General features: G+C 36.3%; 1 protein-coding gene across 3 annotated transcripts in view; it reads left to right on the forward strand.

The window, feature by feature from the left end:
* LOC125657932 (low-density lipoprotein receptor-related protein 4-like) overlaps positions 1-24233 on the forward strand; it is a 66558-nt gene that overhangs the window by 23511 nt on the left and 18814 nt on the right. For all 3 annotated transcript variants that reach the window (XM_048888853.2, XM_048888854.2, XM_048888855.2), the window contains exons 2-9: positions 10215-10677; positions 10799-11051; positions 14441-14585; positions 15859-15972; positions 17807-18079; positions 18168-18321; positions 20289-20420; positions 23671-23788. In XM_048888853.2, the coding sequence (XP_048744810.2) occupies positions 10215-10677; positions 10799-11051; positions 14441-14585; positions 15859-15972; positions 17807-18079; positions 18168-18321; positions 20289-20420; positions 23671-23788 (1652 nt within the window). The remainder of the gene's footprint in view (positions 1-10214; positions 10678-10798; positions 11052-14440; positions 14586-15858; positions 15973-17806; positions 18080-18167; positions 18322-20288; positions 20421-23670; positions 23789-24233) is intronic.

Below are 24233 nucleotides of genomic sequence, written 5' to 3' on the forward strand. Positions count from 1 at the left end.
CCCTTCTCTCTTACACTCGTCAAATACACCTCCATCTCCTTACAATAATACAAACCCTCCTTTCTTAGAATCGTCTATTAACCCCCCCCCCCTACTTTTCCTTACACTCGTCTTATACACCCCTTTCTCTTTACACTCGTAAAGAGAAGGTGGTGGTTTAAATCAGACTGCTGAAAATGGATTGACTAACAGTTGGGTATTGGGTGGTGACCCACCACCTAAATTGCCTGGTTTATAATTAGTATCCTTATTATTTGCAATAAAGTGTCTAGCTTTAATATATATAGGCCTACATATGTTATGTTACATAGAGAAGTGAACTTTGAACTGGTCATTTGTCAAAGTTAGAGATAAATTAAATAATTGTGTAGACATCTCGTTTGATTTTTTTTAAATTGTCAGAAGCTTATAAGATTTAAAATCATACAAATTAAATATATATCTAACTCTGTCTCACGGGCAAGTAGAAGAAATTTATAATTGGGAAAAGAATATCGTGCGGCCGGATAGGAGCTCTGATTATAATTATTGGCACGACAGTCATGCTGATAGACACTTAAAAAACAAAACTCTTAAAACTTACTTCAATTCAAACTTCAAAATCCTTAATTGTGTGAGGGGTGACTTAATTCATAGATTCAAACTTAATTACTACTCAGTACTGCATACCACATAAGAGAGAGAGAAAAGGGGGGGGGGGGTAAGCTGATAAATCTTAAAAATCAAACGACTTTGTCATTTTAAAACAAAAAAGACACATTGTCAATAAAATTATTGAACTGTTATCACTTCTCTATGCAGTGTACTACTTCACTGGGTTAATTTTAGAGAGCTATTTAATTCGATAGAAAACATCGCAAGTGAAAGTAGCGAGCGCGAGCAGACATAAACAACATATACTTCACCAGCTCAAGTTAAACAAATGTGAAAGAAACATTCTAATCTGCAACTCTTAGTGGTAACTTTAAATTGTATTTTTTACGAATGTTATATCTTTATCATCTTACATGCTTAAACAAACTATGTCTCACCAGTAAAATGTTGGTGAGCAGCCGTCGTCGTTCGCTGTTTCACATTGACAAAGGACCCGGATGTAAGATTTTTTCCCCTATGACCTTTTGACCTAGCATGACGTTAGAGTGTGCAAAACATCTATGGGTTTAATACAAATCGTAATATTAAATATTATAGTTGGGGATTGTTCCATTGTATTTTTACGAAACCAGTAATTATTCAAAGTTAATAAAATATGATTATTTCAATAGAACAGAACGATAACACGTATTGGCAGTCTTTGTCATGGCTTTACTTAATAAAAACGTATTTTCAATTCAATGACAATGTTCATATTAATACAAAACATCAGTATGTATAAATCCATGATCTACAACGACTTTTGGATAGTTATGTTGTAGCATCAATAGTCCATCCATGTTTCGGTCAATCAATCAATAATTCACTCAATATTTTCAATCAATCAATATTTCAATCCACCAATGTGTCAATCAATCAATCAATATTTCAATTCACCAATGTGTCAATCAATCAATATTTTCAATCAATCAATCAATATTTCATTCCACCAATGTGTCAATCAATCAATATATCAATCAATCATTTCAATTTGTCAATCAATCAATATCAATCATGCAATGTCAATAAGCCTAATTATTAGCCACGGACCTGGAATGAAACAAAATCTGTGGCAGGCTTAGCAAAATTCGGCAATTGACCATCATTGACCACTGACACCATGACGCTTCGTGAAGGCAGATATTCGAGGCACGTTGGCGTGGACAAAATGAATCCTGAAATACACAAAAAGGGAGACAGCAAAAACGCAAAAAGGATGATATGCATGTATGTTATGAAAAAGGGGGAGGGTAGGGAGGGTTTGTATTTTCGTCGACATGGAACTCAAAAAGAACTAGCAATTCGCGCTTCCGCAGTAGATATACGCGGGTTAGAAAAGGGAAAGTGTCACGATAGGTGTTTGGGGGGATAGTGTCAAAACCGCGCAATTCTATCGAATGCGAGAGTTATGTTTCTTTGCCTGGACAAATACATGTTCTGTTCATTTCAATAACTGGACTTAACTCATAGTGAGTAAAGTCGGATTATTTCAATAGAACAGAACGATAACACGTATTGGCAGTCTTTGTCATGGCTTTACTTAATAAAAACGTATTTTCAATTCAACGACAATGTTCATATTAATACAAAACATCAGTATGTATAAATCCATGATCTACAACGACTTTTGGATAGTTATGTTGTAGCATCAATAGTCCATCCATGTTTCGGTCAATCAATCAATAATTCACTCAATATTTTCAATCAATCAATATTTCAATCCACCAATGTGTCAATCAATCAATCAATATTTCAATTCACCAATGTGTCAATCAATCAATATTTTCAATCAATCAATCAATATTTCATTCCACCAATGTGTCAATCAATCAATATATCAATCAATCATTTCAATCAATCAATAATTTCAATTTGTCAATCAATCAATATCAATCATGCAATGTCAATAAGCCTAATTATTAGCCACGGACCTGGAATGAAACAAAATCTGTGGCAGGCTTAGCAAAATTCGGCCAAATGTCTTCATGTATGTATGAGAAATATTTACGTACATGAAGACATCCGCCACGAGCGGGCAAAATTTTGCTCGAGCCATGACAGGGAGACTGCTTATCAAATAGCCGTGTGGTTAAGGAAATATTCGAGCGTTTCTTTGGATGATGCTAAGCAATCCATCCCGGATGGTGTTTAAAAACGTAACCTGAGCAATATCCGACAAATGCGTACCGTCTCTATAAAACGTGGAAGAACATTGTTGAAGTCCTGGGTATTTTATGTATGCGCCATTGCGTGCTATTACAAATGGCGCTAAAGATTTGTTGATACGCTTACGTGCTTTATCGGCTGCAATATTTGAGAACATATGTCTATAGTAACGCCTGGGGAGAATTTGGGACCATATGAATCGAGTTTGTGGAAGAAAAGTTTGTAAATTTGCAAAAGTTAATTTCATGAACTTTTGCAATCTAGCCAAGGGCATTGTACCAATACTGTTACCCCCGCCATGAATTAATATAACGTCAGGTTTGCCCCTTTTTTGAACAATACTTTTAACTATTGGCTCCACCTCCTCCCACACCATACCGCTCTTACCGGACCAAAAAATTGAGATATTGTGCTGTAGTAGATCCATATGCTGGTTTCCGAAATGCTTTTCTGCGTGGCGGGCAGCATGATTAATAATGGAAGAGCCAATGATCCAGACAGTAGTACGGGAACCTACAAACTTGGGTATTCAATTAGAACACGAAATGTTGCAGGTATACTAAAAAATTTAAACTTTAGGCTCTGATATAGGAATTAAATGCGTCAGATTTCCATCTGCCTCTAGCCTTAATTTCATCTTCGGGGATTCCTTGTAAAAACAAATGGGTAGTTCCACCTATTCTGAATGAATGAGACTTAAAAATAGAGGTATCTAAACCGATAAATTCAATAGACCTGTGCAATAATGATGTAAATTGATATCTAGTGAGCGGTTTGGCGTTAAGGTGGCAGAAAAATGGGCCACGTGATTGGGGTCTAATGGACAAAAAGTTGTGCAAGTGCTTGAACAATGAATCTGTTTGGGAGTTCAGTGGAATGTGCAAAGTAGAACCCTTATTGTATTGATCCGTTTTTGAACCAGTTATAAACAACGAAATATGTTCATCGCCTATTGATACGTCATTGTACAACAGTGTAGGAGTGGCATGACTAGTGAAGGTAATTTCGCCAACCCGCAACAATGCAAAAAATGCCAACTGAAAAGCGGTGGAAAACATAGTGGCTTCGTATGAGCTTGAACAAACTACAGGCAGGATAGGTATTAACTGGTTCAGTATACGAAGAGTGATAGGGGAACGGGTATCCTTTGCTGGGTTCAGCCTATGGAATCCCTCTAGCATTTTCCTTACTATGAATGCCCTAGTATTGTCAATACCGCCCTCTAACTGAATTTTGTAACTAATGCCACTTAGGTAACACCTAGCGGTTGAAAACGATACTTTGTTGGCACTCAAGAAAGCAATATAATTAATAAACTGGTCAACTGGTGGGGGCCAACATAACTGCAATTTATATTTGATACGAAAGTTCAGAAAAGAGTTTAGGGCTTTTTGATAAGTTGATGCTGTGTTTTTTGCTATGGCGGCGTCAAGCAAACAATCTACTTGAGGTCTAAAAGAGTCAATAATGCCGGAGGTATGAGGGCTGGATTCTTGTCTGCATGTGGAGCGAGGGTCCTGAATTTTTCCCACTGAAATCGAGAAATAGAGTCTGCAATGGAATTTTTATAGCCCGATATATGAGTGGATTTAATCTGGATGTTGTACTTCAGGCATAACAATATTAGTGGCCTTAAGAGAGACATGACGCGCTGAGACTTACTAGACTGAGAATTTAGTATGTGTACCAAAGCTATGTTGTCGGTGTTTATAAGCAATTTCTTTGCTTTAAAATGATCAGCCCAGACCCAAATAGCTAATAAGATGGGAACTAGCTCTAAAAAAGTAATATCCCGTCGTACCTCGTTACCCCATGAAGATGGCCAGGAAATTACTGCCCAATGATTCTGAAAAATTGCACCTCCGCCGTAGGATCCGCAACTATCGGTAAAGAGGTTAAGGGCCTGGTTAGTAGACCAATGTAATTCTGGAAAGGGGGAATACCCATTGTAATGCTCGAGAAAATTGAGCCAAACATTTGCGTCGTCTCTGATTGCTTGTGTAACTTTGATTAGAAAGTAAAGTTTCCGTATGCCAATGGTGGAGTTATAGAATCTGCGGTTAAATGCCCTGCTGCCTGGAATGGCTTTAGCAAAGAAATTGAGGGAGCCGCATAATGATTGCATTTCTTTAAGGGTAACCTTTTTTAAAGCGACTAACGCATGAAGTTTGGACTGAAGTTCTTGAATCTTGTCTGGTATAAAAATGGTCTGTGCTACCGTATCGATTCCCAGACCTAAAAAACACAATCGTGTGGTCGGGCCTTGTGTTTTTTTATGGTTTATTGGAACGCCTAATTCCTCACAAGTTGCCTGAAAATTATTGGCAATATCTAAACATTGTGAAGTATTTTGTTTACCAACAAACAAGAAATCGTCAAGGTAATGGGTGAGATTTTGATTGAGTGCCTTTCGGCCTACTAGCCAATGAAGGAATGATGAAAATTTTTCGAATGTTGAACAAGCGATGGCACACCCAAACGGCATACACATATCAAAGTAATATTGGTCTCGAATACACATGCCTAATAAAGCAAAATCTGATGGATGAATTGGCAAAAGTCTGAATGCACTAGACAAGTCCATCTTGCAAAGTAACGCCCCTTTACCCGAGGTTTGTATTAAGGAAATTGCCTGGTCGAATGAAGCATAGTGAACTGAACACAAAATGCGGTCAATATGCTCATTAACGCTAATACCTACAGGTGCCGATAGATTTGAAATTAACCTCCAACCCCCGTCTTTCTTAGGCAAAACGCCTATAGGGTTACAACGGAAATTGGGGAAAGGGGGGTTGGAAAAAGGTCCAGCTATACGTCCTAATGCGATTTCTTTTTCAATAATAGTCAATAACTGATTTGCATGCTCGCTTGCTGATTTCATGTTTTTCGGATGTAGGTAAACTCTAGGACCCGAGTAGTTCAAAAAAAATCCGAAAGAGAAACCGTTAAGCAAAAATTGGGCATCTTCGGTATTTGGATATAGTGCTAAATATTTCGCAAGTACTGGATTGGAGTTGAACCTAGGTTGATTAAATCTCGTCCGCTGTGGTTGAAAAGAATGTTTTGGTTTGTAATTTCGAAAATCGTTACTTTGTGGGGGATAGTTTTGAGCCGTGTTTGGACGAGGGGGAGTTGGGGTAGTAGACTTGGATTGAGGAGAGTTGAATGACCAACAGTGTATGCGGGGATGAGACTTGTTGCAGTGCATACAAACATGTTGGAATGTGCAGTGTGGTTTAAGGCATGAACCTTTAAAATTATAATCGAAACACTTGAATGCAGTTTTTGAGTGATTTGATGAGTAGGAGACCTGTGATTGCATATACATGAGCCATAACTCAGCATCAATGGAACCAAAGGAGATAGTGGGATTTTTTGAGATTTTTAGCCTGAACTTCCTATCGTACTCGAGCCAGTTACAATTTGTTTGGCGGCCATGTGCCATGCGAATGGTATGGATATATTTCAAGATGGCCTGGATGTCGGAAGGGTGCCTAGCGAGATATATACTTGCGAATATTAAAAACGCATCGATCCAGTTATCGATCGTGGCAATTTTAATATGTTTGACCTTGGGTTCTGCAACTAATTGACCCTCTATGATTGAAAATTTGTGCGCATCATGGCCGTTTTCTGATTCTGAATCGAGAAGTTTTGACAAATCAACATATTGTTTTGCCCAAATTTTATCTTTGATGGCTTGAGGGACGTGAACCCCAAGCTCATCAGTGATGCTTATAAGAGGATTTTCACCTGTTATGTAGGGTGTCTCAGGTGCTGCTGGTGGCTGTGTGGATACAGTTGCTTCCGTGATGAGGCTGGGAGGCTGCCTTAGTGGTTGAGCGAGAGGCGTGTCCTCTATCTGGTTCTCCACTTGGGGTTGGGTTGTCGAACGGGGTTGAGTCTGGGCAATAATTGCAGGGGTCGAAGTCCGTGTGGGCAATGAACGAAGTGTAGGGTGTTGTGCCGGTCTGGCATAAGGTGATTTGGAAGGGCGTTTCGTACGTCGCAACATTTTCGCAAATTATATATGTGTTTACTTTACCCAAATATGTTGGAAGTCAGTCGAGGACGGGCGATGGTGTTGAATTGGATTTCGTGATCGAGACAATTTGTATTTTCGTCGACATGGAACTCAAAAAGAACTAGCAATTCGCGCTTGCGCAGTAGATATACGCGGGTTAGAAAAGGGAAAGTGTCACGATAGGTGTTTGGGGGGATAGTGTCAAAACCGCGCAATTCTATCGAATGCGAGAGTTATGTTTCTTTGCCTGGACAAATACATGTTCTGTTCATTTCAATAACTGGACTTAACTCATAGTGAGTTAAGTCGGATTATTTCAAACAATATTATTGAAATAAAACCGGATCCGCGCCATCGTCGGAATCGGGCTATGTACATCAATCGATTTTGTCCCCAAAATTTCAAATAGATTATATGCTAAATTTATGAACTTGAATATATATGTAACCATGTTAGGGATAGTTACAAAAACCTTGCACTAGTTAACAGTTTTAGTTATTTGATCAACCAATTACGAAGCTAAGTCCTCCAATCCACTCCAGATACAATCGAGATCCACCCATCGTCTGCGCCGAGCCTTTACTTCCACACATTTTCTTTATACGTTATCACACTATATATATTTTAATTATCTGAAGGCCGTTGAATTTAATAAATATTTGGCTTCACATGTTTCATCTCCGTGCATTCAGTTTTCTTGGCACTGATGAGCATGTTGAAATCGCTGTCGCAGTACATAAAAAGACTTGGAGGACCGAGGGGTGCCTAACTCGATAGGCTACTTAGATGCGAAGGTATATTGGCCTATCCCGTATTGTTTAATGATTTCTAAAGTTATAGTACAATATATGGGTACCAGAAAAAAAATAGGCGTCCACATAACAATATAAAGAATAGACTGTAGGCTACAAGTCTCTGAGCTACAGATCTACAACATTCGTTCCGTTGTTTACGTGTTACAACCGATTTGGACATACGTTATCGGGTACCGTTATATTTCGACACACAGCCATTCCGGTCCATTGCATATTTCATCCGTCAGAAATCAATATATAGAAATACACACAAATATGAATACGAAAAATATATTTAGCAATATGGATCTTGTTTTGCTTTTAAATGAAATTCATTGACAAACAGAATTACATTTGATCTAATTAGCAAAAATACAAGGCAGTTAATAAAAAGGGATAATAATAATAATGAATAATTCGAAAATGAAAAAAAAAAATGTAAAAAGAATGTTAACGAAAAGAGTGTATATTTCATTGTTTCAATTATATTTATCATTGAAAATTCAGTCTTAACAGCAAATATTCAAAACCACAAATCTTATAACAAAATAAAAAAGACAAATGGAAAAAAGAAGACGATATCATTAATACTGATTAAAATAGAGGTGAACATATGAATCACACTCGTTCCTGAAGTAAAAGTTGATGTATTTATTTTTTAAATATATTATCCTACATAATTAAGTAAAATATTACTAAGCATTATAGAAGGAAGAACTGAACACATTATTAAACCACTGTCCTGCTTAGGAAGTGTCTGATAACGGAAAAAGGTTTCCCTCATGCATTTTAAGAACTAAACCTAATGACAGGAAGAAATGTGAAAGTGTTAAGATAAGCAAATTTTATGGTGTTAACCCCTTGATTGATAAAATTCTTGTTTCTTTTATGTGAAAATAACATCCGCTTAATTTTGTTTGCACACTAACCAAATATATGCGAGGAGGGAGTTTGGTTCTATTATATGTAGCAGTATCAGAATAAGACTTTTTAATTAATGAATTCGTTTCATAGATGTTACGGAGTTAATGATAATAATTAAGGCATTTTGAAATACACACAGGTCTAGATATTATTGTAATAAATGATCCGGATAGGAAACTAATGAAATTAGATAAATGGAACATATTTTACGTGAACATTTTCTTAGCCTAATGTAAAATAAATTATATCCATATGGCTAAACTAAATGTTCATGTGTTATTTTGTACATGTACGGCTACTTTTGTAACAGTTTCCCTACCCCCCCCCCCCCCCCCCCCCCACCACACACACACACACACATCATAAACGTAACTCCCTATATAGCAAAACACAAATAAAAGTGTGAAACATAGGATTAAAATGTTTACTCGCTGTCCAAAGTTGTACATGTAGCAAAGTGCGTCTGAAATAACGCCGCTGTCCGAAGCCTGGATATTACTGTTTTTGGCGTGATTACATGTACATGCGGGATAATAATAACATCCCCCCCCCCCCCCCAATAAATAATAAAAATAAAAATCCGCAAACTTATAAAAGATTGTTAAAAGAAGTGATCAATATGCAACATAAACTACATGTAATATTGAAACGCACACACATAGGTCAATAGATCTTATTCGTAAGTCAACGGTTGGATCCACCGTGTTTTCGTGTACATTTTAAGACCCCCCCCCCAAAAAAAAAATATCGGTATGTGCAATAAATGGTTATACAGTTAAAATTTTGGGATTGGGTTTATCTTCATGTCATACTTAAATAACAAAGCTAAGTAAAGAGGTACTGGATTAATATTACTTTAAAACTGTTGAATGGTTTCATATATAAAAATTTAAAAAATATAAAGAGAGGGAAGGAGACAAACAGAGAGAGGAGAAAGAGCTGTACGATTATACAATATAGGTGTGTGTTTTAATATAGAATTAACATAGACAGATTTAAATATTTACAATATCATAATTAAATTGCACTGAATAGTGTTTTTGTTTCACTTTTATACCTAGAGAACTTTCACGTAAAAGTACATGAAACGTTGTAAAATTGTGACGTTACGTTGCAAAATTACGACGTCAATAACAATCTGGCCAAAACAATGGGTACTTTGAAGGTCAATAACTAAAAAAAAAATGAAAAGATATCGGAAAAAGGATAACATATTTGAAAAATAGATATTCTTGGTTTCTGTCCCCGAGAATAATATCATGTTCTGACTAAGGGCCATTTTTGGCTATTCGTAGCTCTGGTTCTTTCTGGATTATGGATCAGATACAATGCTTTTAAAATATAATGTTTTTGCACAATGTCAAAAATACCTATTCATTGAAACAGATATTTTCCATAAATGTATGTCAGTTGCTATCAAAACTTTATTTTACATTGGGTAACCATGGGATGTATTTTTTTCACAATGCAGTGCGAGTTATTTCAATGAATGGAACATGTTATTCAGATCCATTTGATTCTTACGTGGACTGCAGCTGCTACTTAAAACTCGGTTTATTAGAGTATTGCTGAGATTTCAGCTGTGTATTGGATTAGTGATGGCTCAGATATGTAAGATCGTAAGGACGTAATTAACATGGACGCTCATGAACTTTTTGACATTCTTATTGCAGTGAGGCATCGAACAAATCTTGTATGGTCAATGAGTCCATTGGTCAATGGCAGAGCCAGGATCGTTGGAATCGAAGGTGATCCAAACCAGTGGATTCCATCTGGCAATGTGACGGTGCGTCATATCAGCGCTCCACACTCCGCCTGGCAGTTCCGAGGTCTAGCTTTCCATTACAAACACAAAATGTTATACTGGAGTGAGAAGAGCAAACACAGGATTCAGGGTCTGATGCTGGTGAACCGATCCACGTCAACACAGACCATCTTCACGGGAACCTCCAAAACGATTGACGGTCTGGCGGTGGACTGGGTCTCCAATAACTTGTACTCTGTAGATCCCAAATACAACTGGATCATGATGATCGCTCTAAAGGAGAACATGACAGAGAACACCGCCGTGTATAAACTGGTGGTCAAAACTGACCTCGATAATCCTCACGGACTAGCAGTTCATCCGCAGAAAGGGTGAATTGTCTTAAGTCTACCTTGTGCATTATTTCACAATGAAAAAAATGTTTTGAATTCTTCAATATCTGAACAAATGACAACAAAAAGTATTAATATCATCTTGATGTATTTTTTGTAGATATCTGTTTTGGAGTGATTGGGGGTTCTACCCAAAAATTGAAGTCTCAGATTTGTTGGGATTAAACAGAAGAACCATTGTATCTGACAATATGCTGACTCCACGCGGTATAACTATAGACTACAAGGAAAAGTTGTTATACTGGGTAGACAGTCAAAAAAACACCATCGAGAGTGTGCAGTTTAACGGAAATAGCAGACGTATCATAGTGTCTCACGCAGGCGCAAAGTTTTTCGGAGTGGCCGTTTTTGAGGTAAGTCAATATCATTCTTCGAAGATTAACTACTTTGACAGTCCCAGTACCCTGTACTGGGCTTTAAAATTCTGTTAGCTAAACAGGCTAGTGAATGTTTAAGTTTTCCCACCACAGAATGGTTTAAACTAGTTGGTACAAAGATATATCATTTTTATTGTCCTCACCACAACGCGGAAGGGGACATAGGAATACCGGAGTCCGTGCGTGCGTCCGTCCGTTCCACTTCACTTTGTGGACGAAACTCTTTAGAAACTGCCCAGCGGATTTTTTTCTTCATATTTTGTAGGATTGTTAGTCACCATGTGTAGTTGATCATATTACGCTGTGATTTTGATTCGACAAGTTTTACAGGAGTTATGGGACTTTGTTGAATTTTGTACATGCTACACTATAGGAACACTTTGTGGACGCAACTCCTCGGAAACGGCTCAACGGATTTCGTTCATATTTTGTAGGATTGTTAGTCACCATGTGTAGTTGATCATAGTATGGCGCACTTTTGATTTGACAATTTTTACACGAGTTATGGGACTTTGTTGAATTTTTACATGCTACACTATAGGAACACTTTGTGGACGCAACTCCTCCGAAACCGCTCAACGGATTTTGTTCAAATTTTGTAGGATTGTTAGTTACCACCTGTAGTTGATCATCTCGCGCCATCATTTTGATTCGATAAATTTTACAGGAGTTATGGGACTTTTGTGCTTCAACTTTTTTGTGGCGGTGGGGGACATGGCTACGTGTAGAAATTTTGTTTGAATTGGAGACACGTTATATATATTCGGGTATAGTTTTGCTTTTCCTATATGATTCATTCAAAATGGCAAACAATTCTAATGAAATAGACACTATTGCATTCAAACTTTGATTTTTATTCTAAAAAGGTAGCAAAAAACTTTGCATTGAAATATTAATTTCATACTAATTGAAATTATAAAGAATATTTTACAGTATTTTATCTATTTTGAATTGCTTAATAAGTATTTTAGACGAAAATTATATTAATCGGAGACTCTGCTATATATTTCTTTGACACAGAAGAGGGAAACTTTAATATTGTACCTCATTCCTATCATTATTATCCATACATCTTTAACGCGTCGCCGGATTTGGGTGGTTTTGAGTTACTTGTCCAGCATATGATTCGTGGGAGAGCTTAGATAAAAGAACCTAACACCAAACAATAATTAAAACTAGTTTTTGTGACGGGGAACCGTCTCCATTTATCTTTAAAGAATAGTAGATAATTAGTAAGTATGTGTAGTACTGATTATAAACTAGTTAATAATCTTAAGCTCCATCACTGCACGCGTGTGTATATCAAGAAGTATGGGTTAGCCCCTCAACTTAGGGATGTACATGTATTAATCCCCTAATAAGTATGGGTTAGCCTCTCAACTTAGGGATGTATTAATCCCCTATTTTTTTTTTCAAGACTTCTACCTAATGGATTAGAAACACTTTGAATAAGAACAATGACTAGAAAAAATAAATGATTGTCTGGATCTTTTTAATAGTGGTTCCATCCATTTCTAGCCCCATGTTGTTTCTCGTAAAAGAATATATTCTTACGAGGCAAGCTTCTAAATTTCTTGCTGTGGCCTTCGACTCGACATTTAGTTATATCGACGACGTTTTATCTACTTATTATCATTCATGTGTCAATTTGATATATCCCAGTGAACTCCAAAGTAAAAAGACCAAAGGGTCCTCCACATCTGCTTCATGCTCAGATATTCAATTGAACTTACATGTAGATGTTCTCGGCAAACTGACAACTCAATTCTATGACAATCGGGATGACTTTAGTTTCTCCATTGTCAACTAATATTTATGTAGCAATATTCCATTATCAACTGCACATGGTATTTACGTCTCTCTATTGATTCGACACGAAATACCATGTTCTACATATGATCAGTTTTTAAATTGGGTCAGGCTACTGACAAATAAATTGATGTTACAGGGGTTTCAACAGTTTCGTTTAAAGTCGGCATATCGCAAATTAAATGGTCGTTATAACGATATAATTTACCAGTTCCACCTGTCATTGGGTTAAATGGTATCTGACTTGTTTCATACCAATTGCTAGGTCGTTCTATACACACAGATTTTGACTACAGATTTCTCTGATAAAGACATAGGGCTCATGGCGGTGTGACCGGTTGGTAGGGGATGCTTACTCCTCTTAGGCACCTGATCCCACCTCTGGTATGTCCAGGGGTCCGTTTTTGCCCAACTCTTAATTTTGTATTCCTTATAGAATTTATCATCGTTCGTTATTTTCATCTTTTCATTTATGGAAACGACCTCTAAAATGAATATCATATCAAATCTGATAACTCATAGAATATTTAGTTATAATTTTTGGAAGCAAAATTGTTTACAATCTTAGGCTCGTTTGATATTAAGAAATAGGTGTTCAAGAAATCAGATATATTAGGTCTCGAAAATCAAGTTGAAGAATAACGAGTTTGGAGAACTTTAAAATTTTGTATTTCGCAGACTATTCGTGCATTTGAACAATTTCTTAGAATAATTCTTTTCTTTTTAAACTTTTGTACGAATTATGGGATACTGTTGTTTGGGATGGATGCACAATACATGGCTGATATTGAATTACACATACATGTAAAAGTGCAGCTAAGTGCCGCAAAAACGATTCAATCCTGTTCGCTTTAATTAATTGGGCGATACTTTCTTATAACTGAAAGGTGAAGAAACATGTCAGACGGCATTCGACCTAACGTATTTGTAGATTAGATCATTATGACGACCATAGACTTTGCGAAATCGAGACTGTTGAAATCCCTGTAACATCAACTTATTTGTCAGTAGATGGTAGTATGGAAATAAAATGAAAGTATATCAAATAAATGTATGTGCAATGGAATTAACAAAAAATGGTGAACTTCATACACGTGACAACATATCCATTGCTTTGGAACTTGCTTTTTAAGGCTCCTTTTGACCTCTTCGTATTTTATTGATATTTTAATATTTAATGTATCGTGAGACTCGTTAGCGCTTATTATGATCAACAATACATGTCAGTACGCACATACACGTGCTCTTTGCATTTTGGGTGAATATTACAAAATAATCCATATTTTTCTAAAGCCAATACTCAATACATGTAGGTGTGTGTGTGGGGTGGGGGGGGGGGGGGTGGGGGGGGGGGGTCCGTAACAGCTACCGTTACAATAAGTACTACATATACCTATGGTTACCAAAATGACACTTTATTTGAATCAGAAGAGCTCACGTGTGTCGGGTGAGCTAAATAAATGATATAATTTTCATGTGTTTCGTGATTTAACATTAATTAATTTGTAAAATATAGAATACAACTACAGTAAATTTTTAATCTATTTTGTTTGTAGAAATACATCTTTGCCACGGAACAGTTAGACGGACATCTTCGAATTTACGACAAAAACACGGGAAAGGGCTACATCAACTACCAGCTGGGATACATCCCTTACGACATTATGATGTACGACGAAGAATCTCAAGCAGGCAATTCTTGTAAGGAAAAACAACAGCGCTTATAGTCCCGTGGGAATCCGGGTTAGATTAGGTCCTCAGTACCCCCTTGCTTGTTGCAAGAGGCGACTTAATGGGGTGGTCCTTCGGATGAGACCGCAAAAGCCGAGGCCCTGTGTCACAGCAGATGTGGCACGATAAAGATCCCTCCTTGCTTAAAGGCCGTAAGCGTCGAGCATAGACCTAATTTTTACAGTCCTTCACCGGCAATTGTGACGTCTCCATATGCATGACAAATTATCGACATTAAACAATATACAACCAACCAACAGCGCTTATACAATATCTATGGTGACACATTTCTGCCCCTTAAATGCAAGATAAACTTTTTCAACATACGAGAAAAGTGTGAGCATGCAAGATAATTATGATAAAACAAATTGCCAATTTCTCACAGAATATGATTTTGATATTGGTAAATTTACTTACTCTTTAAATCATATCGCATGCAAACCGCCGCGGTGGTCTACCCCGGTATATTAGAGCCTTCACCCCACATGCGGAAGGTCGGGGTTCAAATCTCGGCTGCGACAGACCTAAGTCATCAAAACAGGTCATGACAGTTCCATCGCCAAACGCGCGGCATCAAGTGTGAATGTCAGGGGTCCTCGGTGATTACCTTAAAGGGACTGGTTCACGATTTTTTTATAAAACTATTTTTCATTTTTGATGTTAAACATTAGAAATATAACTCATTTAATGTTGACTGCCAACATTTTGACCTTCTGAATGCATGAATGAAAGCAATATTTTAGCCTTAAATATGTGTTATGTAAACAAAGACTCGAGTCTTTTTATGTAAACAAACAAGTGAAATATTGATTTTGTAATATAATGCATCTTAATTTTGCATAGTCACACATTTTAACTTTTAGATGACACTTTTCACCCCAAAATGCTTGAAAAACAGTAGATTTTGATCATTAAAAGTGAAAAACAAAATTTTGGGTAAAATCGTGAATCAGTCCCTTTAAAAACAAATGTCCCATGTCATAGTAGGTGTGTCGCGCTAGAGAACCCTCACTGCTCAATGTCCGTAAGTGCCTATAGTATAGGCCTAAACACTGGTATAATGGTATTGGTGACGTTATGAGTGAAAAATTCTCGAGAGAGACGTCAAACAAGACACAATCAATATTGCATGCAGGGGGCAGACATGTACCACCATATGTATCTTCTTTCTTTTAAAGCATACCGATATATATTACATAGGAATAAATTGATGTGGATCTGAATTCAATTTTTTTTTAATCAGCTGAATGTGACGAGTTGAATTGTGACCAAATTTGTGTAAACCTGCCATTATCTGGGCCTCGGTGTTATTGTGGTGATGGATACGAAATGCAAGAGGACCAGAAAACATGTGAGGGTAAGAATGGGGAAGATTTCCAATAGTGATGATTATCTCATTCATCCTTTTAACATCAAAATATAATCACTCATTGTCTGCAGACAATAAGATGGACAAACAACGCCCTTGTTAGATCACAATTTTTTTGTATATACTCAATACATCCATTGCGTTCTACGTTATATTAAGCAACAATCTGGTCTTCAGTCAGGATGATCACTCACCAGAGCAGTCCAATATGAAGTATAATCTCGTGGCGTCCTCATTACCCAGCTATTGAACAAACATGACTATGCAATACTGTAGGTGACGGGTATAATTATCCACCCCCACCCCGGACAGCAAATTGATATTAATAAATATCAAATAATAATAAAATTTATATAACGCCTTATCATACCCCCCGAACGAAGGAATCACTATGTCTGTATGTCCGTCCGTCCGTCTTTGACTTAGGCATACCATATTTGGCACACAGGTGGATCACCATGAGACAATGTGTCGATTACCTTCATGACCTCTATATGACCTTGACCTCAAGGTCAAAATTAAAGGTGTTTTTTTTTACAATGGATTTGTGTCTGGACCATAACTTCTTTGTTCTTTGACATAGGCATACCATATTTGACACATGAGTGTATCACCATGAGACAATGTGTCATGTACCTTCATGATATCCATATGACCTTGACCTCAACGTCAAAATTAAAGGGTTTTTTTATTATAGGGTTTTGACATAGTCATACCATAAGACATGGGTGTATCACCATGAGACTATGTGTCATGTACATTCATGACCTTGACCTTTGATCTCAAGGTCAAAAATAAGTTTATGCCATGGATTTGTGTTCGGACTATATCTTCCATTTTCTTCTTCAAAGGCATACCATATTTTTACACTCAGGAAAGAGGTAATTTATACCTATTAACAACAACCTTTGGGTGATTGGGGTAAGCGGGGGGTATTCTTAGTGAGCATTGCTCACAGTACCTCTTGTATAATACAGATTACTCTAAGTTGCTTTACAAGGGTAAGAAGAGGAATGCAACGATAAACCACAATTCAATTAAATTGAATTAAATGACAGTATGACTTAAGATCTTATAAATCTGTAAAATCATCAAAATAAAACACTGTAATTAAGATCGATAGCTTTAATATTTCTTTCTGGGTGTTTGATAATTAAAAGCAATCAGTTTATACATGTTAGAACCTAAGAATATAACGCCACATGTAATAGTTCTGGTACCGAATCAATATTTTCAAGTCTTTTCATTTGCAAAAGAATTCTTAACTTTGATATGCATTGTTTTAATCTAGTGAGGTTTTTGCAGTGGTAAAACACGATTTTTATTGAATGGAAAGCGACTCTTCTTTCTCTCCAGTCACATGCCGGAATTCATTGTGTTCATAAAATTTTATATATGAGGTATACCAACACTATGTGTGAGAACTGATTGACAAAAAAGCTTAATGAAAAATCCCACGTGTTTACAATATAGGATAGACTCTCTGACCAGTTCAAACAATGGTGATTTCCATTTGAATTGATGTATGCGCCTGAGTTTGTGATTAAAGCATCACCAACTTTCCACTCATTTTTCAGTGGCGGATCACATACATGTAGCTCTAGATCCACCTATAAAATATTCCTCTTATGTTAATCACTTGCTGTCAGATCGGTTTCGTTGATACTTATACACGATAGATGTTCAGTCCATCTCCATCATTTTACTTTCCAGATATGACGTCCGATTTTCTATCTGTTATCCATATTTTTTTTTAAAGATTACGAACTAAATTTCTGTAAATTTCATTTTCGATTCTATAGTAAAGATTTATTTCTTACAGAAGCCAAGCTATTTTTGCAGCCTGCCCATATTTACGCCATTCGTGATGCCATCTGCCAGTATCCAGCTAACTTTGGTCACATGTCCCTCAAGAACATAACTTTGGATAAACAGTGCTTTATAAAAACGAGGAAAGGTTTCATGGCGCTAGCATATGACGGGGATCAGCGGACACTTTTCTACTCGGAAAATGTCACAAAGAGTATCAGTAAGGTGCAGCTCAAGAGAGGCGAATATACTAAATCCATCATAAAGGGAATTGGAGAGGTTAAAGGTGAAAATGTTTATTTTTGTGTTTAAAAGGTCAAAAGAGTTTTGGGTCTACCATGGTATCATGTTACGTGTATATTTGTATTTGGAAGGTCTTGCCTTTGATTGGATGACAAAGAATTTATACTGGACAGACAGTAAATACCAATGGATTATGGTGGCCAGGCCCGATGGACGGTTTCAGAAGAAGTTGATAAACGAGAACCTCGTGGACCCAGTTGGCATTGTGGTGCATCCTAAGAGAGGGTATCAAGTGGTTGACATTTTCTCAAATGATTTTTTTTAATATTTGTTTGATACTTGAATTATGGGATGGTCAACACACTCAAACTAGTTTGAATGATATCACTATAGGTTAATTCGCAAGACACATTCACAGTAAGTTTATTTTCGACTTTCAAAGTAAATTAAATGAACAAGGTTTGGGTGTGTAGTGGGTTAGGTTAACCGGATCATTTTTATATTGTGTGAAAGTGAAAGTGAAGTAGTACCTTAATAGCATACTAAAGCTGAATTGTGGCTTACAGTGTTTAGATATAACAATCATATCTGTCTAGTCGTTAATACAAAACAAATATTACGTGAGAATTGTGGCTTACAGTCTTTAGATATAACAATCATATCTGTTTAGTCGTTAATACAAAACAAATATTACGTGAGATTCGTTTGCTCTTCTATTCCCGAATCAGAATGAGTGACATACATCCCCAGAAGAAAGTAGTAAATCTGTGCGAAAGTAAACTTCGGACACAACAAAATACATTTTTTTCTTTGGGATAAAAATTAAAATACACAAAAAGTAGGATTTTTTATTCTGTATTTCATAGCTCAATGTTAAACTCAAACTTGTAGCATTATAAAGATCAGTTTAGAACGAGGAATCATCTTGTCTTTAAGAAAGAGACGTCATTTTGAAAATGCATGCGGGTATGATCTGCAATTCTTTATGCCAGCATACTTCATGAAACGCGTTAGCGCGTCTGGAAAAGTATCCCGGCGTGAAACGTTCATACCCTCATGTATTTTCAAAACTTAAGTTTATTTCTTATATTACAACTGCAACGCATTTATGAGAAAATGGCTATTATTACAACTCGTAGAGATATCCAAGGCAAAAAGATTGGAAATGATAATATATCTATATGTTTCTCTCCTTCCCACTTTCTAGACAAGGTTGTAATAAAGAGACAAAAAGTTTGCTTATGACAAAATAATGACAAAATCTGAATCTCATTTCAGAAATCATTTCTTCAACGTGTAAATTTTCTCATATCCAAGTAAACTAATTGTGTGTGATAATTGTGATATTTACGTGTGATATGCAAATGCAATATTCCTACTCAGGTTACCGTTAGGGCCTCTATGGGTCTTTTGTAAGTGTTTAAAAGAACTTCGCACCCGGAAAAACGCGTGCTTAGACAGATATGATTAATATATTGATTTAAATCACATTACAGGGGATACGATACACTAAAAACAAAGGCTGTAATAATTTTGCGATTTATTTAGGGAAGAGACAAATTTTTGGATACGCTTATCAAGTGAATTCTTCGAAGTGGATTAATGCACTTGAGAATTCAGTATCGACACAATGGGGGTTATATGTGATTACTTGTAAGTTAGATCTTGTTCATGTAACCCAGTGTAGCGTGACCATTACCTGGGTGTTAGATCTTGTTCATGTAACCCAGTGTAGCGTGACCATTACCTGATTGTTAGATTCTGTTCTTGTAGCCCAGTGTAGCGTGACCATTACCTGATTGTTAGATCTTGTTCATGTAACTCAGTGTAGCGTGACCATTACCTGAGTGTTAGATCTTGTTCATGTAACCCAGTGTAGCGTGACCATTACCTGATTGTTAGATTCTTATCTTGTAGCCCAGTGTAGCGTGACCATTACCTGATTGTTAGATCTTGTTCATGTAACCCAATGTAGCGTGACCATTACCTGGGTGTTAGATCTTGTTCATGTAACCCAGTGTAGCGTGACCATTACCTGATTGTTAGATTCTGTTCTTGTAGCCCAGTGTAGCGTGACCATTACCTGATTGTTAGATCTTGTTCATGTAACTCAGTGTAGCGTGACCATTACCTGAGTGTTAGATCTTGTTCATGCTACTCGGTGTAACGTGACCATTACCTGATTGTTAGATCTTGTTCATGTAGCCCAGTGTAGAGTGACCATAATCTGGATGTTTTTCTTCTGTTTACAGGGAACTGTATTGGAGTGACCCCGGCAGACACGTGGTAGAGGTGTCGGCTTTGAATGGAGGCGGCAGGAGAAATCTAGTGGTGACAAACATCGATCATCCCAATCATCTGTATTTAGACTTCACGTCTGATGTGTAAATTTATTTACTTACATATACCTACTCATATCATCAAAATATACCAATAACATGAGTACATATAATTTGTCCTAATTAGTTTTTTCTCATGGTTGAGTTAAGTATCTAAGTAACTATTGGTAAATGCTGAATGGAAAAAGTGAAAAAAAAAGAGAAAAGTGATCGATCTCATAAATCCCATTTTGAATACAAAATTAAGAGTAGGACAAACACGGATCCCCGGACACACGAGTAGGTGCATAGGAGAAGTAAGCATTCCCTGTTGACCGATCACAACCGCCGTGAGCCTAATATCTTTATCAGGTAAACAGAGTAACCCGTTGTCAAAATTAGTGTGTAAAGAAAGACCTAACAAGTTAGACAGCATTCGACCTAATGACAAGTTGTATTTGTAAATTAGATCGTTATAACTACCATAGAATTTGCGAAATGCTGACTTTAAATGAGATTGCTGAAGCCCTTGTACCATCAACTTATTTTCCTGTAGGCTGCATCGATTTAAAAACTGATCATATGCAGAGCATGCTCTAGTAGAATCAGTTGAAAGAGATAAACACCAAATGCGAGTAATAATGGACTTTTGCTACATAAATATCGAAAGTATGCCGTTCGTCATAAGATTGTCGTAAACATCAGTCTGTGTTCAATAAAATATCCAAGTAAGAAGCAGATGTTGATGAAAGACTCTGTGGTATCTTTCATTTCGAGTTCACTAGTGTATATCTAATCGACATATGAATGAAAATGAGTATTGTTAATAGGTAAAACATCGTCGATGTGTCTAAATGTTGAGTTGAAGGCCATAGCAAGATATATTTTCTTCCCATGTAGAAACGTTTGAATAAATTCTGCCTCGAAATAGTATAACATATCAGTTGATAAAGGAGCACAATTCGTGCCCATGGGGTTTCAAACAGACTGTTTGAAGACCCGATCACCAAGAGACTACGTACATACATGTATTGTCAATCAGTAACTCCAGCATCTTTTTAATAACAATTTAAGAGTAGTAGTGTGTAGAATCAGAGTGGTGTTTAACGAAATAATTTTCTGGGTGACTGATCACATGATATAAACATTTCTGAGCTCCGTTAGCGCGTGCAAATATATTTGCAACACAAAAGAGATATATAGCCTTATATAAAAAAAAAAAAAAAAAAAATAGGGCCTAAATAATTTGATTTGTACATTATCAATGAGAATCAATTCAAAATACCTAGGCATTATAAAAGGCACAATGAAGGGTATATCCTTGTATATGACACCATGATTTGTTTGGTTTATTCATTGGAAGAACTATCGCCTCCTATAAATGAATGGGAGTTTGTGTAAATCAGTGGGCTTCCATTGGTACAGCTGCTGTGAAGATTTGCATAAATTGATATGATTTGAAAAGAAAGATGAAGATAACAAACAGTGATCAATCTCATAAATCCCATAAGCAATACAAAATAGATAGTTGGACAAACACGGACCCCTGGACACACCAGAGTTGGGATCATCTTGATCAGGTAAACGGAGTTATCCGTAGTCAAAATCATTGTGCCATGAACGGTCTAACAATTGGTATGAAACACTTCAGACAGCATTTGACCCAATGATAGGTTGTATTGGCAAACTAGATCGTTATAACGACCATAGAATTTCTGAAATGTTGGCTTCAAACGAGACTGTTCAAACCCTGTACCATGAACTTGTTTGTCAGTAGCTTGCCTTGATTTAAAAATTGACCATACGCAGAATAAACTCTTGCATATCGAATCAGTTGAGAGATATAAACACCATATGCAGGTGATAGTGGAATATTGCTACATAAATATGGAAAACTGACGATGAAGAAGCTGAAATCATCCCGTTTGTCATAAAGTTGAGTTATTAGTTTGCCGTTAATATCTACTTTCAATATAATATCTAAGTATGAAGCAGAATTGGACGATTCTGTGGTACCTTTTATTTCGAGCTCGCAAGGATACATCGAATCGAGATATGAATGAAAGTTATTTTTGTTAATAAATAAAACGTCGTCGATATATCTAAATGTCGAATTGAAGGCCACAGCAAGATATTTTTTCTTCTCACGTAGAAATTTTAAGTAGAAAATGTACAATGTGGTGTAAATTGATGTAATTTGATTGTCATAACTTAATTGTAAATCTTGGTGTAAAGCAATGCGAATTGGTTGGTTCTATTGTACCGTTGGATTAAAACAGTCCTTGGTACACAGTATAGCTCTATATAAATTAATGAGAATTCATCAGTACATTCTTTGAGGAGATTTGTGGAATAAATGGGTTTGGATTTGTACATTCGAAGGCAGAACGGGTAGCATTGTATGCATTATGGGTATTGATTAGTTAGCATTGTATGCATTATGGGTATTGATTAGTTAGCATTGTATGCATTATGGGTATTGATTAGTTAGCATTGTATGCATTATGGGTATTGATTAGTTGTTTTGCCCTATCTACTGTTTGATTGGATGTTCAGTAAGTAGTTTTGCATAAATCAATGAGATGATACTGGTACTCTCACACTTGTGGAATTATGGGATTTAATTGGTAGTCACAATACAATTTGAGTACAATGTGGAGTTTTGTGTAAATTCATGGGATTTGATTGGTACATTTAACCGAAGAATTTGAATACAATGTAGACTTTTGTGAAAATGATAGGATTTGTGTAAATTATTGAGATTTGAGGTAACAGTAAATTTATGGGATTTGATTATTCAATGTGAAACTTTGTGTTAAGTAATGGTATTGAATTAATGAGATTTGATTAGTACAGTCAATGTTAAGCTTTACGTAAATTAATAGGATTTGATTGGGAAAATGTTTAACTGTAAATTATTGGGATTTGATTGGTACATCAATATGATGAATGTGATTTGATTGGTGCATTTAATGTAAACCTTTGTGTAAATGAATGAGATTTGATTGGTGCATTTAATGTAAACCTTTGTGTAAATGAATGAGATTTGATTGGTGTATTTAATGTAAACCTTTGTGTTAATGAATGAGATTTGATTGGTGCATTTAATGTAAACCTTTGTGTTAATGAATGGGATTTAATATCAGTACCCTGTGTAAATTAACGGAATTCAATAGGGACAGTCTCAAACATACAATAATTTTATTAAACGTACTGTAAATTTAATTTATTTGAATTCAATATATAGTTTTGTTTGTTATTGATGGCATTTGGCTGCTGTGTTCATGATTACAATATCTTGTTTTCTTTTGTTCAGATTGTACTGGGCAGACTCTGGATTAAATCAAGTTGTTAGCTATGATCTTGATTTAGACGTGACATCAGTTGTTTATAAACACCAGTCAGCTAGATTTTATGGAATCAGCTTATTTCAGGTAAGAAGTCAGATAATGAGATCATTAGTTAATATAATTGATAAAATCAATGACTATTCATTAACAGTATTACACTTACATGTAACTCAAATACATATGCGTTCAAGATAATTCTGGTGCAAAGCATCAAATCGGCCGCTAAAAATTTAAGCATTCTAAACTGTTTGTAAGGAAAGAGCAATTCTAAATACTCTCTGGACAAAAGAGCGTTAATACTGTCATTTATACTACAACGCTAGAAAAGTGAGGATAACGAAGAGCGTTAATACTGTCATTTATACTACAACGCTAGAAAAGTGAGCATAAGGAACAAAAGAGCGTTAATACTGTCATTTATACTACAACGCTAGAAAAGTGAGCATTAATACTGTCATTTATACTACAGCGCTAGAAAAGTGAGGATAACGAACAGTGATCTTCGCCATATTTTTAAAAAAAAAAAACC

The sequence above is a fragment of the Ostrea edulis genome, chromosome 9 (assembly GCF_947568905.1).
Source record: "Ostrea edulis chromosome 9, xbOstEdul1.1, whole genome shotgun sequence".
Classification (NCBI taxonomy): Eukaryota; Metazoa; Mollusca; class Bivalvia; order Ostreida; family Ostreidae; genus Ostrea; species Ostrea edulis.